General features: G+C 45.0%; 1 protein-coding gene across 1 annotated transcript in view; it reads left to right on the top strand.

Annotated features, from left to right (window-relative positions):
* The window catches only part of LOC106572826 (zinc finger protein PLAGL2), a 44,745-nt gene extending 27,746 nt beyond the window's left edge, over positions 1 to 16,999 (top strand). The window contains 4 exon segments of the mRNA XM_014147333.2: positions 8,596 to 8,773; positions 8,893 to 9,350; positions 9,447 to 10,272; positions 10,274 to 16,999. Coding sequence (XP_014002808.2) covers positions 9,061 to 9,350; positions 9,447 to 10,272; positions 10,274 to 10,885 — 1,728 coding nt within the window. The 5' untranslated portion in view covers positions 8,596 to 8,773; positions 8,893 to 9,060 and the 3' untranslated portion in view covers positions 10,886 to 16,999.
* The last annotated feature ends 326 nt before the right edge of the window (positions 17,000 to 17,325 follow it).

Raw genomic sequence — 17,325 nt, 5'->3', positions numbered from 1 at the left:
ACTCTCACTGCTCTCACTGCCCTGACTGTTCTCTCTGCTCTCACTGCTCTCACTGCTCTCACTACTCTCACTGCCCTGACTACTCTCACTGCTCTCACTGCTCTCACTGCCCTGACTACTCTCACTGCTCTCACTACTCTCACTACTCTCACTGCCCTGACTGCTCTCACTGCTCTCACTGCTCTCACTGCTCTGACTGCTCTCACTGCTCTCACTGCTCTCACTGCTCTCACTGCTCTCACTGCCCTGACTGCTCTCACTGCTCTCACTTCTCTCACTACTCTCACTGCCCTGACTGCTCTCACTGCTCTCACTGCTCTCACTGCCCTGACTACTCTCACTACTCTCACTGCTCTCACTACTCTCTCTGCTCTCACTGCTCTCTCTGCTCTCTCTGCTCTCACTGCTCTCACTGCTCTCACTGCCCTGACTACTCTCACTGCTCTCACTGCTCTCACTGCCCTGACTACTCTCATTGCCCTGACTACTCTCACTGCTCTCTCTGCTCTCACTGCTCTCACTGCCCTGACTACTCTCACTGCTCTTACTGCCCTGACTACTCTCACTGCTCTCATTGCCCTGACTACTCTCACTGCTCTCTCTGCTCTCACTGCTCTCACTGCCCTGACTACTCTCACTGCTCTCACTGCTCTCACTGCCCTCACTACTCTCACTGCCCTGACTACTCTCACTGCCCTCACTGCTCTCACTGCTCTCATTGCCCTGACTACTCTCACTACTCTCACTGCCCTCACTCCTCTCACTGCTCTCTCTGCTCTCTCTGCTCTCACTGCTCTCACTGCTCTCACTACTCTCACTGCCCTCACTCCTCTCACTACTCTCACTGCTCTCACTGCCCTCACTCCTCTCTCTGCTCTCACTGCTCTCACTGCCCTGACTGCTCTCTCTGCTCTCACTACTCTCTCTGCTCTCACTACTCTCACTACTCTCACTGCTCTCTCTGCTCTCTCTGCTCTCTCTGCTCTCACTGCTCTCACTGCCCTGACTACTCTCACTGCTCTCACAGCTCTCACTTCCCTGACTACTCTCACTGCTCTCACTGCTCTCTCTGCTCTCACTGCCCTGACTACTCTCACTGCTCTCACTGCTCTCACAGCTCTCACTGCTCTCACTGCTCTCACTGCCCTGACTACTCTCACTGCCCTGACTACTCTCACTGCTCTCTCTGCTCTCACTGCCCTGACTACTCTCACTGCTCTCACTGCTCTCACTGCCCTGACTGCTCTCACTGCCCTGACTACTCTCACTGCTCTCACTGCCCTGACTACTCTCACTGCTCTCACTGCCCTGACTACTCTCACTGCTCTCACTGCTCTCACTGCCCTGACTGCTCTCACTACTCTCACTGCTCTCACTGCTCTCACTGCCCTGACTACTCTCACTGCTCTCACTGCTCTCACTGCCCTGACTACTCTCACTGCCCTGACTACTCTCACTGCTCTCACTGCCCTGACTACTCTCACTGCTCTCACTGCTCTCACTGCCCTGACTACTCTCACTGCCCTGACTACTCTCACTGCTCTCTCTGCTCTCACTGCCCTGACTACTCTCACTGCCCTGACTACTCTCACTGCCCTGACTACTCTCACTGCCCTGACTACGCTCACTGCTCTCACTGCTCTCATTGCCCTGACTACTCTCACTGCTCTCACTGCTCTCACTGCCCTGACAACTCTCACTGCCCTGACTACTCTCACTGCTCTCTCTGCTCTCACTGCCCTGACTACTCTCACTGCTCTCTCTGCTCTCACTGCCCTGACTACTCTCACTGCTCTCACAGCTCTCTCTGCCCTGTCTACTCTACTCTGTGCCCTCAGGCCTAGTTCTGCCTAGCGCCCCTCATTTCAGCAGCGTGACTGTGAAAGGGTTAAAACAACTCCACATGCAGGAGCCAGAGCAGTGTACAAGATGACCCCTGACCCCAAAGGACAGGAATGTGGAAGCTCTTTCATCTTGGACAAAACCAAAGACACTTGGAACAGTTGGAAAGTGGAGGGGAATTTCTGTTCTAGGTTTTAGACTAGACAGTTGCATTTGAAAGGGTTTTCTCATAGAGAAACCTTTTTATAAGTGGCAGCCTTGTTAAACAACATCCTGCTGTCCATGTAGTCCCTGTCAGGGGATAGTTGTTGTTTTGGCCTGTTTGTGATGGACATGTGATGCGATACTCTTCCTGGATGTTGATTTGCTATCTCAGTAGATTCTATTTTTGTCTGCAATGCATGGAAACACTCAGCACTGACAATTGTCAGCGTGGACAGTAGATTACTCTGCCCCTGGGAAGACAATGCTTTACTCTACCCCTGGGAAGACAATGCTTTACTCTGCCCCTGGGAAGACAATGCTTTACTCTGCCCCTGGGAAGACAATGCTTTACTCTGCCCCTGGGAAGACAATACTTTACTCTGCCCCTGGGAAGACAATGCTTTACTCTGCCCCTGGGAAGACAATGCTTTACTCTGCCCCTGGGAAGACAATGCTTTACAATGCTACCACATTATTTATAGACATTCACAGTGAATATACAGTACCATTTGGGGAAAGGCTACCATTTCCATCCTCAGACGTCAATTCAGCGTTGCTTCATCGTCATTTAATTGAAATGACGGGAAACAGCGTTGATTCAACTAGTGTGCGCCCCGTGGGAAAGCATTGCATGCGGTGCTTAACTCTGCTATGCTATGGCTATCCTGACTACTCTCCTGATTACTCTCCTGATTACCTCCCTGACTACCCTCCCGACTACCCTCCCGACTACCCTGCTGACTTCCTCCCTGACTTCCTCCCTGACTTCCTCCCTGACTTCCTCCCTGACTTCCTCCCTGACTACTTGGAAGGTTAGGTAGTTGAGAGATTGGCACCATTGTGTTGCTTGGAGTGGTTGAGTATGAACTGGGCGGGGGATCTGGTGCCCATACTGTGGACCCTGCTGGGGAGGGAGAGGGCCAGAGCCTGATGGGGTCAGGGGAAACAAACAAAGCCAAATAAAGAACAAAGTAAAGGACATTTAAATCGTCAGAGGAACATAGCGTGTATAGCTCATACACATATCAAAGAGCAGAAGGGCCACACACAGTATGAAGCTGTTAGTGGTTGATAAATGACAGAAAACGACCTGTATGGTTTCACTGCATGGACTGTACTGATGTGTGGGCAGGTTTTTACAATGGGACTTGTACATTTTATTCTAATGTAATGGAATGAAGAGGTGCAGCTTAGTCACGACAGAGATGGAGAGAGTATGGGGATTTCAGGTTTCAGGAGGTGTTAGATGGTGGGGTAGTTGTAAGTAGGGATTGATGGAGGTGTTAGATGGTTAGATGGTGGGGTAGTTGTAAGTAGGGATTGATGGAGGTGTTAGATGGTTAGATGGTGGGGTAGTTGTAAGTAGGGATTGATGGAGGTGTTAGATGGTTAGATGGTGGGGTAGTTGTAAGTAGGGATTGATGGAGGTGTTAGATGGTTAGATGGTGGGGTAGTTGTAAGTAGGGATTGATGGAGGTGTTAGATGGTTAGATGGTGGGGTAGTTGTAAGTAGGGATTGATGGAGGTGTTAGATGGTTAGATGGTGGGGTAGTTGTAAGTAGGGATTGATGGAGGTGTTAGATGGTTAGATGGTGGGGTAGTTGTAAGTAGGGATTGATGGAGGTGTTAGATGGTGGGGTAGTTGTAAGTAGGGATTGATGGAGGTGTTAGATGGTTAGATGGTGGGGTAGTTGTAAGTAGGGATTGATGGAGGTGTTAGATGGTTAGATGGTGGGGTAGTTGTAAGTAGGGATTGATGGAGGTGTTAGATGGTTAGATGGTGGGGTAGTTGTAAGTAGGGATTGATGGAGGTGTTAGATGGTTAGATGGTGGGGTAGTTGTAAGTAGGGATTGATGGAGGTGTTAGATGGTTAGATGGTGGGGTAGTTGTAAGTAGGGATTGATGGAGGTGTTAGATGGTTAGATGGTGGGGTAGTTGTAAGTAGGGATTGATGGAGGTGTTAGATGGTTAGATGGTGGGGTAGTTGTAAGTAGGGATTGATGGAGGTGTTAGATGGTTAGATGGTGGGGTAGTTGTAAGTAGGGATTGATGGAGGTGTTAGATGGTTAGATGGTGGGGTAGTTGTAAGTAGGGATTGATGGAGGTGAGAGTTAGATGGTGGGGTAGTTGTAAGTAGGGATTGATGGAGGTGTTAGATGGTGGGGTAGTTGTAAGTAGGGATTGATGGAGGTGGTAGATGGTTAGATGGTGGGGTAGTTGTAAGTAGGGATTGATGGAGGTGGTAGATGGTTAGATGGTGGGGTAGTTGTAAGTAGGGATTGATGGAGGTGTTAGATGGTTAGATGGTGGGGTAGTTGTAAGTAGGGATTGATGGAGGTGTTAGATGGTGGGGTAGTTGTAAGTAGGGATTGATGGAGGTGTTAGATGGTGGGGTAGTTGTAAGTAGGGATTGATGGAGGTGTTAGATGGTTAGATGGTGGGGTAGTTGTAAGTAGGGATTGATGGAGGTGTTAGATGGTGGGGTAGTTGTAAGTAGGGATTGATGGAGGTGTTAAATGGTTAGATGGTGGGGTAGTTGTAAGTAGGGATTGATGGAGGTGTTAGATGGTTAGATGGTGGGGTAGTTGTAAGTAGGGATTGATGGAGGTGTTAGATGGTTAGATGGTGGGGTAGTTGTAAGTAGGGATTGATGGAGGTGTTAGATGGTGGGGTAGTTGTAAGTAGGGATTGATGGAGGTGTTAGATGGTTAGATGGTGGGGTAGTTGTAAGTAGGGATTGATGGAGGTGTTAGATGGTTAGACGGTGGGGTAGTTGTAAGTAGGGATTGATGGAGGTGTTAGATGGTGGGGTAGTTGTAAGTAGGGATTGATGGAGGTGTTAGATGGTTAGATGGTGGGGTAGTTGTAAGTAGGGATTGATGGAGGTGTTAGATGGTTAGATGGTGGGGTAGTTGTAAGTAGGGATTGATGGAGGTGTTAGATGGTTAGATGGTGGGGTAGTTGTAAGTAGGGATTGATGGAGGTGTTAGATGGTGGGGTAGTTGTAAGTAGGGATTGATGGAGGTGTTAGATGGTTAGATGGTGGGGTAGTTGTAAGTAGGGATTGATGGAGGTGTTAGATGGTTAGATGGTGGGGTAGTTGTAAGTAGGGATTGATGGAGGTGTTAGATGGTTAGATGGTGGGGTAGTTGTAAGTAGGGATTGATGGAGGTGTTAGATGGTTAGATGGTGGGGTAGTTGTAAGTAGGGATTGATGGAGGTGTTAGATGGTTAGACGGTGGGGTAGTTGTAAGTAGGGATTGATGGAGGTGTTAGATGGTTAGATGGTGGGGTAGTTGTAAGTAGGGATTGATGGAGGTGTTAGATGGTGGGGTAGTTGTAAGTAGGGATTGATGGAGGTGTTAGATGGTGGGGTAGTTGTAAGTAGAGATTGATGGAGGTGTAAGATGGTTAGATGGTGGGGTAGTTGTAAGTAGGGATTGATGGAGGTGTTGGTTACTACTATATATTACGGGGCTGATGAAGAGGTCTTATGTGGATCTTGGTTGTGTGTTGTTGGTGTGTTATTAGTCCTGAGATGATTACATGACATAGCAGAAACGAGTCTTGTTGAGTCCTGGTGTAGATGCTAGGAGTTTTGATGTAGGAAGCGTTAGTTATTGGATGTTAGGTATGTAATGCCTAGGACCGGCGGGTCAGGGGTCATGGTGTGAGGGGTAGTGTACGCCATATGATGCAGGACTAGAACTGGCAGGGGTCAGGGGTCATGGTGTGAGGTGTAGTGTACGCCATGTGATGCAGGACTAGAACTGTCAGGGGTCATGGTGTGAGGTGTAGTGTACACCATGTGATGCGGGACTAGAACTGGCAGGGGTCAGGGGTCATGGTGTGATGCCGGCCAGGAATGTGCGTTGTTGTGCGGCTCCACAATAGACCAGGATATCTCCCCCCCCCCCACCACATCTATATACACACGCGTACTGATGTCTCTCATTAATTCATACCATTCAGACCTGTACCCTCTGTCTCTCTCAGAGATCACACTGCACCTATCAACAGAGAGGGGGTAGTGTTTGTGTCGTATGTGTATGCACACACTTATTTACACTGAGTGTACAAAACATTATGAACATGACAGACTGACCAGGTGAATCCAGGTGAAAGCTATGATCCCTTATTGATGTCACCTGTTAAATCCACTTCAATCAGTGTAGATGAAGGGGGGCAGACAGGTTAAAGAACGATTTTTTTAGGCCTTGTGACAATTGAGATATGGATTGTGTATGTGTGCCATTCAGAGGGTAAATGGGCAAGACAAAGATTTAAGTGCTTTGAGTGGGGTATTGTAGGTGCCAGGTGCACCGGTTTGAGTCAAGAACTGCAACATTGCTGGGTTTTTCACTCTCAACAGTTTCCTGTGTGTGTATATCAAGTGTGGGGGCACAGGTGACAGTGTGGTTAGTAGGAGCCAGACCAGGGTGACCTTGGACTTGACCATGTGACTTAGCTGTGTGGGAGCAGAGGGGTCCTAGAGGCCCGGAGGTGACAGCGGAGGTGACATAAAGACATGGTGCAACAGTGTTACTTGGATGCTGTAAGAAATGTATGTTTGACGTGACTGTAAGTGGCTTTGGATAAAAGTGTCTGTTAAATAGCTTATATTATTATTATTATTATTATATGAAATATCAGTCAGGAATGAAACTGTATCCAGACATGTAGTTACAGTATCACTCTGAAACGGTTGGATTTTCATTTTAAACTGACCAAATTAGACAAGTGTTGTTCTTATTTAAAGGGACTTTTACAGTAGTTTTGAGGAATCTCATGAATTTAGGCAGATAGACTGGTCCCGCAGCAGCCGGTTCCTTTATGTAACCCCCCCCCCCCCCTCCCTCATACCCTGGGGCTGAGTGTGATTCACTGTTTTCTTTAGGATTATGTGAGCCTTATCCAGCTTCATAACATGTACATGCATGTACACACACACAATGCCTGCTTTGTGCACCCACATTTTTTGGGGGGAAATCACACAATATGATGAGGACATGTATGAAGCCAAGCACACAACATGATGAGGACATGTATGAAGCCAAGCACACAACATGATGAGGACATGTATGAAGCCAAGCACACAACATGATGAGGACATGTATGAAGCCAAGCACACAACATGATGAGGACATGTATGAAGCCAAGCACACAACATGATGAGGACATATATGAAGCCAAGCACACAACATGATGAGGACATGTATGAAGCCAAGCACACAACATGATGAGGACATGTATGAAGCCAATCACACAACATGATGAGGACATGTATGAAGCCAAGCACACAACATGATGAGGACATGTATGAAGCCAAGCACACAACATGATGAGGACATGTATGAAGCCAAGCACACAACATGATGAGGACATGTATGAAGCCAAGCACACAACATGATGAGGACATGTATGAAGCCAAGCACACAACATGATGAGGACATGTATGAAGCCAAGCACACAACATGATGAGGACATGTATGAAGCTAAGCACACAACATGATGAGGACAGGTATGAAGCCAAGCACACAACATGATGAGGACATGTATGAAGCCAAGCACACAACATGATGAGGACATGTATGAAGCCAAGCACACAACATGATGAGGACATGTATGAAGCCAAGCACACAACATGATGAGGACATGTATGAAGCCAAGCACACAACATGATGAGGACATGTATGAAGCCAAGCACACAACATGATGAGGACATGTATGAAGCCAAGCACACAACATGATGAGGACATGTATGAAGCTAAGCACACAACATGATGAGGACAGGTATGAAGCCAAGCACACAACATGATGAGGACATGTATGAAGCCAAGCACACAACATGATGAGGACATGTATGAAGCCAAGCACACAACATGAATGTGCTATACATGGTAACGCATGCCTAACGTTCAGTGGATAAGATGTTGACATTTTACATAAATTAATACTGTGACGAATGGGATGGCTGAATGACTCAACTACTGGGAATGATCTCTGTCTTAAACTAAACAGATGTTCCTATTAGTCACTTTTCATGTGTACCACTATGCCACGTTGCGCTTTAGTGCCCCCTAGTGCCCAACGGGTGTTTGGACTGGAACTCTGCCCTGTCAAAGTCACAAGTCAAGTCTGTTTTTCCATTTTCATAGCAGAAAAACAATATCAGTCCATAGGCTCAGATTTGGGGGTGGATTCATTTTACATTCTTCTTTTTAAACATTTTAGTCATTTAGCAGTCGTTCTTGTCCAGAGCGACTTACAGTAGAGAGTTCATACATTTTCATATTTCTTTTCATGCTGGTCCCCCGTGGGAAACGCCGCTGCATATGTCTGCTCAATCGGAAATTGCTTTTAAATTGTATTGTAGATCTTCAGCGACAAGGATTGAATCATTACTTTTACATTTTAAAGCAAACCTTCGGAGATATCATCATGAATCATGAATATTCTTTATTGGCCAAAAATACATGAATACACTTAAATAAGAGAAAGAGTATTCACATACTAATTCCTTTCTTTGTATTTTATTTTCTTTACAGGGGAATAAAGATGCAGAGCAACATTTCCTACTCACCCCCAACCATAGCTGTTGGGACTGGGTGAGAGAGAGAGAGAGAGAGAGAGAGAGAGAGAGAGAGAGAGAGAGAGAGAGAGAGGGAGAGAGAGAAAGGAGATCCATAGACAGAAGGAGGACCAGTTCTGGAAAGGAGGAGAGAGGTTATCTTTGCTTTCTCGCACCACCATTGAAATAAGTCTGGAATTTGAAAATGTTCACAGTTGCACTCTCACATCATAGTGCAACAACAAGTACAAAAATACTTTTGTTTTTTCAGCAGACATTGACAACAGCAGCACTATCTGAGGCCCAGAACGTAGCCCTCCTAAGCCCTACCCGGCCCTGCCTGGAGTACGCCCTTTACTGCACTCCACCACTGCCCACGTAGAGCCTGGAAGGCAGGGAAGCCACGGCCGGGATTTCATGGCAACAGCACCCTAGGGCTGCCATGGCAGCTGGTGCCGCCGATGCTCCACGCCATATTACAGCACTGACGCCGGAGGACGAGGAACAAATAGCCGCTGCCAAGCTGTACAGCGACACTACCCTGCCACGTACAGAGAGAGAGAGGGAGAGGGAAGAGGAAGCCAGCGGCAACGAGTGTTTGGTGTGTGGGACTTGGTTTGGTTCGCAGGATAAGCTTCGGCTTCACGCCTTCTGTCACACGGGAGAGAAACCCTTCCACTGCTCCCAGCCACACTGCCCTAAGGCCTTCAGCTCCAAATATAAACTGTTCAGGTAAAACATCACTCCACCAAGAGTTTTTAAACAGTTCCTCTAAAACACTTTCACTGACTAAGTTTTTTCTCATACTGCACTCTCTTCGTTATCCAGGCATATGGCCACACACTCTCCACAGAAAACTCACCAGTGCTCCTTCTGCGAGAAAATGTTTCACCGCAAAGATCACCTGAAGAACCACCTGCAGACCCATGACCCCAACAAAGAGGCCTTCAAGTGTGAGGAATGTGGCAAGCACTACAACACCAAGCTGGGCTACAAGCGTCATGTGGCCATGCATTCAGCCACGGCTGGAGACCTCACCTGTAAGGTGTGCCTGCAGAGCTACGAGACTACCCCTGCCCTGCTGGAGCATCTCAAGAGCCACTCGGGCAAGTCCTCCGGAGGTGCCAAGGAGAAGAAGCACCCATGTGACCACTGTGACCGCCGCTTCTACACACGGAAGGACGTGCGTCGCCACATGGTGGTCCACACCGGTAGAAAGGACTTCCTGTGTCAGTACTGCGCCCAGCGCTTCGGCAGGAAGGACCACCTGACGCGGCATGTGAAGAAGAGCCACTCTCAGGAGCTGCTGAAGATAAAGACAGAGCCTCTGGACATGCAAGGCATGCTGGGCTCTGGCTCCTCCCCCTGCACTGTCAAAGAGGAGCTCAGCCCCATGATGTGCAGCATGGGTTCCAACAAAGACCACATGCTAGCCAAGCCGTTCCCCAGCGGCACCTCCTTCCCCATGGGCATGTACAACCCCCACCACCTCCAGGCCATGTCCAACCCTGAGGTGGGCCACCACCACTCTCTGATGCCCGGCTCCCTGTCCGCTGCCATGGGGATGGGCTGCCACATGGAGCCCCCCCTCCATCCCCCGCACCACCATCACCACCACATCCAAAACTCCCCCTCGCTTCCCCACCTGCAGCAGCCCCAACAGACAGCACCAGCAGCAACAGCAAGCCCAGCCGCCGCCCAAGTACCAGCTGGGATCTACCTCATACCTGCTGGACAAGCCCCTCAAAGTGGAGATGGAGAGCTTTCTCATGGATCTGCAGAGTGGGCTGCCGGGCCACCACTCAGGCGATCATCATCATGCTGCTGCCTCGCCCCCCAAGGAGGGACTAGAGCACCCCTCAGGCCTGACAGATGAGCTGTGTGGGAACTCCCTCCTGTCCAAGAGCCCTGCTGTCATTGCTGAGTCTCTGTGCACTGCTAACATGGACTTCTCTCACCTGCTGGGCTTCTTGCCCCTCAACCTGCCCCCCTACAACGCCCCCATCAGCACAGCAGGACTAGTGATGGGGTACACCTCGTCTGCTGCCTCCTCCTCTTCCTCCTCTTCGTCATCCTTGCGTGGCACTGAGCCCCACGCCGCTGCCACAGCTGCAGCCGCACCTCTTACCTCTTTGCAACCTCAACCTCAGGAGCAGCAGGGCTCCAGCGGGGGCCTGGGTCTTGGGCCCCTGCACCCTCTCCCGCCAGTGTTTAGCTCCAGCCTCAGCACGACCACCCTGCCTCGCTTTCACCAGGCCTTCCAATGAGGGGCCCCCAGGCCCGGCCCCTACGCCATCATCTTCAGCTCACTGCCTCACACCCAGGGGCCAAGGGGCCTGCTGGCTGCAAGGGTGGACATAAAAACACTTGAACACTTAGAAGCCTTAATTGAAGTGCACAAAAGCTTTTGATTGAACTTCAGAGGAAACTAAACCCTTTATTGAAACAAAAGGAAAAGATGAGAAACTTTCAAACTAAGGAGGTTTTATTTGGCCTTTCTTTCTATCCTTTAGCTATGGTGATTGAATCCCTCTCGTTTGTTTAGCTGGATCCCCATTTAGCTTTTGCAGAATCAGCAGCTACTCTTCCTGGGTTACACAAAAAACATGACAAGTAACAAAACACTGATACACAAGGACAGTCACACAAATTAAAATACAATGATGTACAAACAATACATCTAAAATATAATGAGTGTGTGTGTTAGTGTGTCTGTGTGTTAGTGTGTCTGTGTGTTAGTGTGTCTGTTAGTGTGTCTGTATTAGAGTGTGTGTGTGTGTGTGTGTGTGTGTGTGTGTCTCTCCCCTTTGTTCCATGATGTTTAATCTGTTTTTTTTAAAGGTAATTCTTCTGTTTGCTGAGTAACTGGAAATGGAAGGGAGTTCCATGTGATCATGGCTCTGTATAATACTGTGAGTTGCCGTGAATTTGTTCTTTAACCTCTACCACTAACCTATCCCCCCTCATCACTTCCCTCCCTCTATTCTGTAGTCAGGAGGCAGCATTTGCAGGCCTGAAGGCGTGGTACTGTTACTTTATAAAGTCATAATATTAAGAAAATAATCTTAATTTTAGAGAAAATTGTAAAACAAAATATTGTTACCCAGAAGCCTAGTGACCCAGAACACTAGTTTTGAAGTGGGTGAAATATAATTTCTTGCTTTTTCAAATGTGACTGAACATGCTAGGTTGTCTCTCCTGTGAGTGTAAAGGTCTGAACCACCTGCCCAGAAACACACCCTGTCTGTCATCTCCATCGTCAGGGGGGAAAGATTAGTGAAGGACTAAAGTGATACTGCCCCACGGACATTATCCTCCTCCAATATAGGCTACAACCACACCAAAAAATATCTGTCTTGAAAAAGTGCTCTTAAAAAAACTGGAATAACTGATTACTGTTCAGACTCATCAGTTGTGCAGAAAGTAGAAGATAAGTGAAAACAGAGAGTTGATTTTAACGTTGATAACCAATGCCGCCAAACACAGCGACCACTGGCGCCCACATATTTAATGAAAAGCAGATGTGCAGAAAATAGCTTGAGTCAGTAGAAAACATGCCAAGTCATGCATGTTTTATGTTGTTCCTCAAGAGCAGCACTTTTTAGCAGAAGTCTCTTTACCTTTAGGAATCTCTTTGGGTAAGCATCGTGACCTGCTCAACCAGGGCCAGGCCAGTGAGGATGACCCTGTGTGGAGGAAATACCCCTCCTATAAAAGCTGCTCTTGAAAACAGGTCATTATTTAACTCATGAGGATTTTCATTCCTTCAATTGTCATTCTTCCAGCATTGGTTTTTAAGAAGTCTCCAGAGTAACAATATGTCACATCCTTTTCCTGCCTTTCATATATTACTGATTTCTATTTTTATGAAAACAAATATATATTCAGTCTGTTAGATGCATGGTAATAATAACCCTGACATATGTGAATAGAAAACAAAAATAACAACGACGACAGTTAAGGAAAACGTGTAAAAGAATGTTATTGCAGTGTATTAAATATCTCGTCAAAAATGAACATTAGAATTGCTTTTATTTCAGTAAGGTATATTTAGGTAGACGTATTAAAACAACGTGTTTTTAATGTGGCAGGTTTACATTTGTCTGTATCTGGCATTTTATTGATAAAAAATGGATGAAGTATTAGCTTTGCCCTTGTAGCTTTCTCCACTGTATTTATTCTTCATCTGTTCATGTACTACTAAAAAAAAAACTTGGATTGTTGACTTTGACAAATGTGTAGTTAGTAGGCTGTTAGTGGCATAATAATCCAGTAGGATTTTACAGAGACATCTTTGATCGTCTCGTAGGACTTTAAAAAGAATGACTGACGTTGATAGTCTATTTTCTCAGTTTGAAACACAACCTGATTAAGCGGTCTGATTTTAAGATGCCTTTTTCATTTTCACTAGCCTGTTGAAAACTTACGCCCAAAGTTGTAAAACTATAATACGTGCTCTGTATCACGTAAGTGATATTTGTATGATGGAAAATATGAATAATGTCCTGTCTTTGGTATGGCCAACAAATGAATGATATGTTTCACTTTCCTACAGACATCATGATTGATAGATCGAACACCCAGCACATGGGGTATATAAAGTCCATTAGTCAAAAGACAGTCAAAGTGCATCTTGAGAGTACAAGGACTGATATAAACAGTATTAATATATCATCCTTTTGGTTTGCAACTTTCTCAACTCTCTTGACTTTGTCTGTTTGAGTACTCAGCCCAGTCCATATGCAACTATTAGTAAACATGTAGTTTCAAGTATAAAGAAAAAAACTAAAACTATATAACATAAGGAAAACAAAACATATTGCTGCTTTTAGCCCGTAGAACAGAGAACATTTCAACATTGCAAGATGTAAACATGCACAGTAGTACAGATTTGAACTGTTTCCCTTCCTCTCTGTACTCCTCACTCAGCTGCTTCCTGGATTCAGGAGGAAAGGGTCTAAAACAAATACACAATATTCAGAACAAACAAGTCACCAGCCCTCTCTTTGACATTCAAAGCATGGGACGACTGACTGCGATATGTCTTAGTCGTTTTGTTGTTGTTATATGATATGTTCTTTTCTGTTTGTTAAAACAGGACCTTGAAACAACACAACACATCACCTCATTTTATTCCCAAAACCTGGGGAGAGGAAACAAAATCTTGCACAATTGCTCATTAAAATAAACATTTTATTATTTCATTTTAATAATGGTAGAATTGTTATTCAAATTGACCAACGGACCAGAACCTACCTTCAGTCAGCTAATTAGACTGACCTATAGAAGTAGTTGACAAATATGTGAAAATAAATACAACTTAAAAGAAACATTTGTTTGGTTGTGACGTAGCGCCACTACCAACCAATACTTGTGAAGTAATACGTTCAGGATAGAATCCCCAAAGTTCATGTTGACACTTCCACTAGGCTGATAAATTATCTAAATTAAGAACATTTAATGATTGATCGTGAAGAAATGTGTCTTGCATATCTTTCTTTGAAAGAATTTGCCACTTTCTTATAGTGGTAATTGGATATAAATATTGATATAATTGTTTAAAAGCTATGCTTAAAACATAGATTTTTTTTTGTTTGTGTACATCAAGTGTACATTTGGAAGACCATGGCTATATCCAATCCCAGCCAAAATTGTAGCACTCAAATTTAGCATGTGTCTTTTTATTCATTTATTGAGCATTTATTGATAAAAAAGAAAAGAAAAGGCAATTGGCATTGAGTTTGTCCTCCCTGGGTTTCTATGAGCTAATCTGAATTCTAGCACTTTCAATCTTTTTTAAAAAAGAGAGTTTTTTTTCTTTTAAAATTTCAGCTTATATGTTCCTATGTTTTTAATTTTGTATTTGATCCTGTGTATGTATGTGCCATTAGTTTGATGTGTAGATTTGATCAATCTTTGTGTATTTTTCTCCTCCAAAAGAAACTATTTTTTTTTATAGACTTTTCACTAATACCTTCTTTCATGTGCCCCCACTCCCCTCTCAGGCCTGTTGGGTAACCAGCATTGGCTTCTCTATTGGAATTTTATATGATTAACACAACAACAACAACAACAACATATTCTACAACCAAGTATTTGTAACAGAGATTTGTAATCCAATTGCCTTTCAGAGAGCATGGTGAGCATGACATCATATCCACAATCTACCAGATCGACCTCTTCAAGGTCAAAAAGACTAGGTCCTGTTTTTTGACAGATGTGACATAGTTCCATTTAACAGAACATTATCTGGGGAACCCAGTTTTTAAAGCACTTTTTATTTTGCAACCATAACAACTGTCTGACGCATGATAAATAAAGCTGAAATAAATTTAAAAAATGTCGGAAAAGGCTTGTAGTACTGCCTAGTGGTACAGAATACATGTTGCCTCTAGACAGGAAAAGGCTTGTACTGCTGCCTAGTAGCTACTGAATACATGTTGCCTCTAGACAGGAAAAGGCTTGTACTACTGCCTAGTGGTACAGAATACATGTTGCCTCTAGACAGGAAAAGGCTTGTACCTCAGCCTAGTAGCTACTGAATACATGTTGCCTCTAGACAGGAAAAGGCTTGTACCTCAGCCTAGTAGCTACTGAATACATGTTGCCTCTAGACAGGAAAAGGCTTGTACCTCAGCCTAGTAGCTACTGAATACATGTTGCCTCTAGACAGGAAAAGGCTTGTACCTCAGCCTAGTAGCTACTGAATACATGTTTCCTCTAGACAGGAAAAGGCTTGTACCTCAGCCTAGTAGCTACTGAATACATGTTGCCTCTAGACAGGAAAAGGCTTGTACTGCTGCCTAGTAGCTACTGAATACATGTTGCCTCTAGACAGGAAAAGGCTTGTACTGCTGCCTAGTAGCTACAGAATACACTTTTGCTTCTAGATAGAATCAGGCAGTCTTGAAATTAATATTGTACAAGATCATGTATCCACCATGCTGTGCCAAGACAGAGCTTGCTACAGAGAAGGCAAGTCTCCATCTGTCCCAGTTTACAGTAGACCTCACCCCACACATGACAGTTTACAGTAGACCTCACCCCACACATGACATTTTACAGTAGACCTCACCCCACACATGACAGTTTACAGTAGACCTCACCCCACACATGACAGTTTACAGTAGACCTCACCCCACACATGACATTTTACAGTAGACCTCACCCCACACATGACAGTTTACAGTAGACCTCACCCCACACATGACAGTTTACAGTAGGCCTCACCCCACACATGACAGTTTACAGTAGGCCTCACCCCACACATGACAGTTTACAGTAGGCCTCACCCCACACATGACAGTTTACAGTAGACCTCACCCCACACATGACAGTTTACAGTAGACCTCACCCCACACATGACAGTTTACAGTAGGCCTCACCCGACACATGACAGTTTACAGTAGAACTCAAACCACACATAACAGCAGAGAAGATGGATATGCTAATAATTCATTAGCGGAAGAAAACTAAAACTAAAGTACTTTTTGGAGGCAGCTGTAAATGCTACGTTTTGCACAGCTAGCCTTGGAAAGTGGCCTTTTCAGGAGTATTTCAACAGTTCTTCAGTCTCATCAGGATGACCTAATCATTTTATCCATCCCACCTGTTTTGCAGAGATGACTCTGCTAAACCTCTGCTGAGATACTCCTGAGAAGGCCAACCTCTGACGGTGGTGTTACACCACGATTCAAACCATCAAATAGTTCATTAGCATCGTTAATGAAAGGTTGTGGAAGTAACAACTCACCTTAAGCTTTGACTGAGTGCCGAGCGGATGTTTTCGCTACAGCGCTTTGTTGTTGGTTCATTACCTCGACTGCGCCTACTAGAGATGCACTTGTCTTCACCTTTCCTCCGTACTAGTAGGTGCAGAACACAGAATTTAAGGGAATTCTTTAATCCATTTTTAAGTCAGTTTGCTTTTTAGTGAGAAACTGGGTACTGTCTGCTGAAGACAAGATTCACATGTAGTTTTACATATTTTTTTAGCTTAATGTAAGTCTTGCATTCCAAGCTCTTTGTGTATCTTGTTTAGCGACATTGACATTTATGTTTAGTACTTTATTACAGCCACCTCTGGGGGAAAAAGGTGAACACAAACATGTAATATCTGCATTCATCCTTACACTGTTTTCTATAGCATGGAGTTTATCAACTACAGGGAGAATTGTAGAAAAATATGCTTCAGAGAAAAACAGCTTTTTTGTTACATATCTCACATGCAATCAGTTGCTGCAAAGTGACAGATTTGTATATCGGTCGATCCAAAGAGATGACATAACAACAAACCTATTTACTTATTGTACAGGACATTGTATCTTTGAACTGTCATGTGTTATGTTGAAATGATTAAAATACAAACCCACGGTTTCATACTTTGGTTGTAAGTTTTACTCCTTTGTCTTTTGAAAGGAGGATGGTTAGAACACAGAAAATTGGAAATGGACTAAACAGAGTCATGCTGAAAAAGGCAGTGTACATTCCTAGAGAGCCCTACACCACATGATTTGACACGCTGGACGTCGCTAAGGGTCTTGTTGCTAGAGCTGAGCTAAGCCATTGGACAGCCGTAATTACAGTATGATGTCATACAGTATGATGCAGCTAACCTATAACTACATAGACAGCAACACTCACAAATACACTTCCAGGATACAGACTGTGCTATAACTCAAAAAATAGAAACTCAAATATGCTTTTT

Source organism: Salmo salar, chromosome ssa15, assembly GCF_905237065.1.
Source record: "Salmo salar chromosome ssa15, Ssal_v3.1, whole genome shotgun sequence".
Classification (NCBI taxonomy): domain Eukaryota; kingdom Metazoa; phylum Chordata; class Actinopteri; order Salmoniformes; family Salmonidae; genus Salmo; species Salmo salar.
This window is presented reverse-complemented; position numbering and strand designations above follow the sequence as displayed.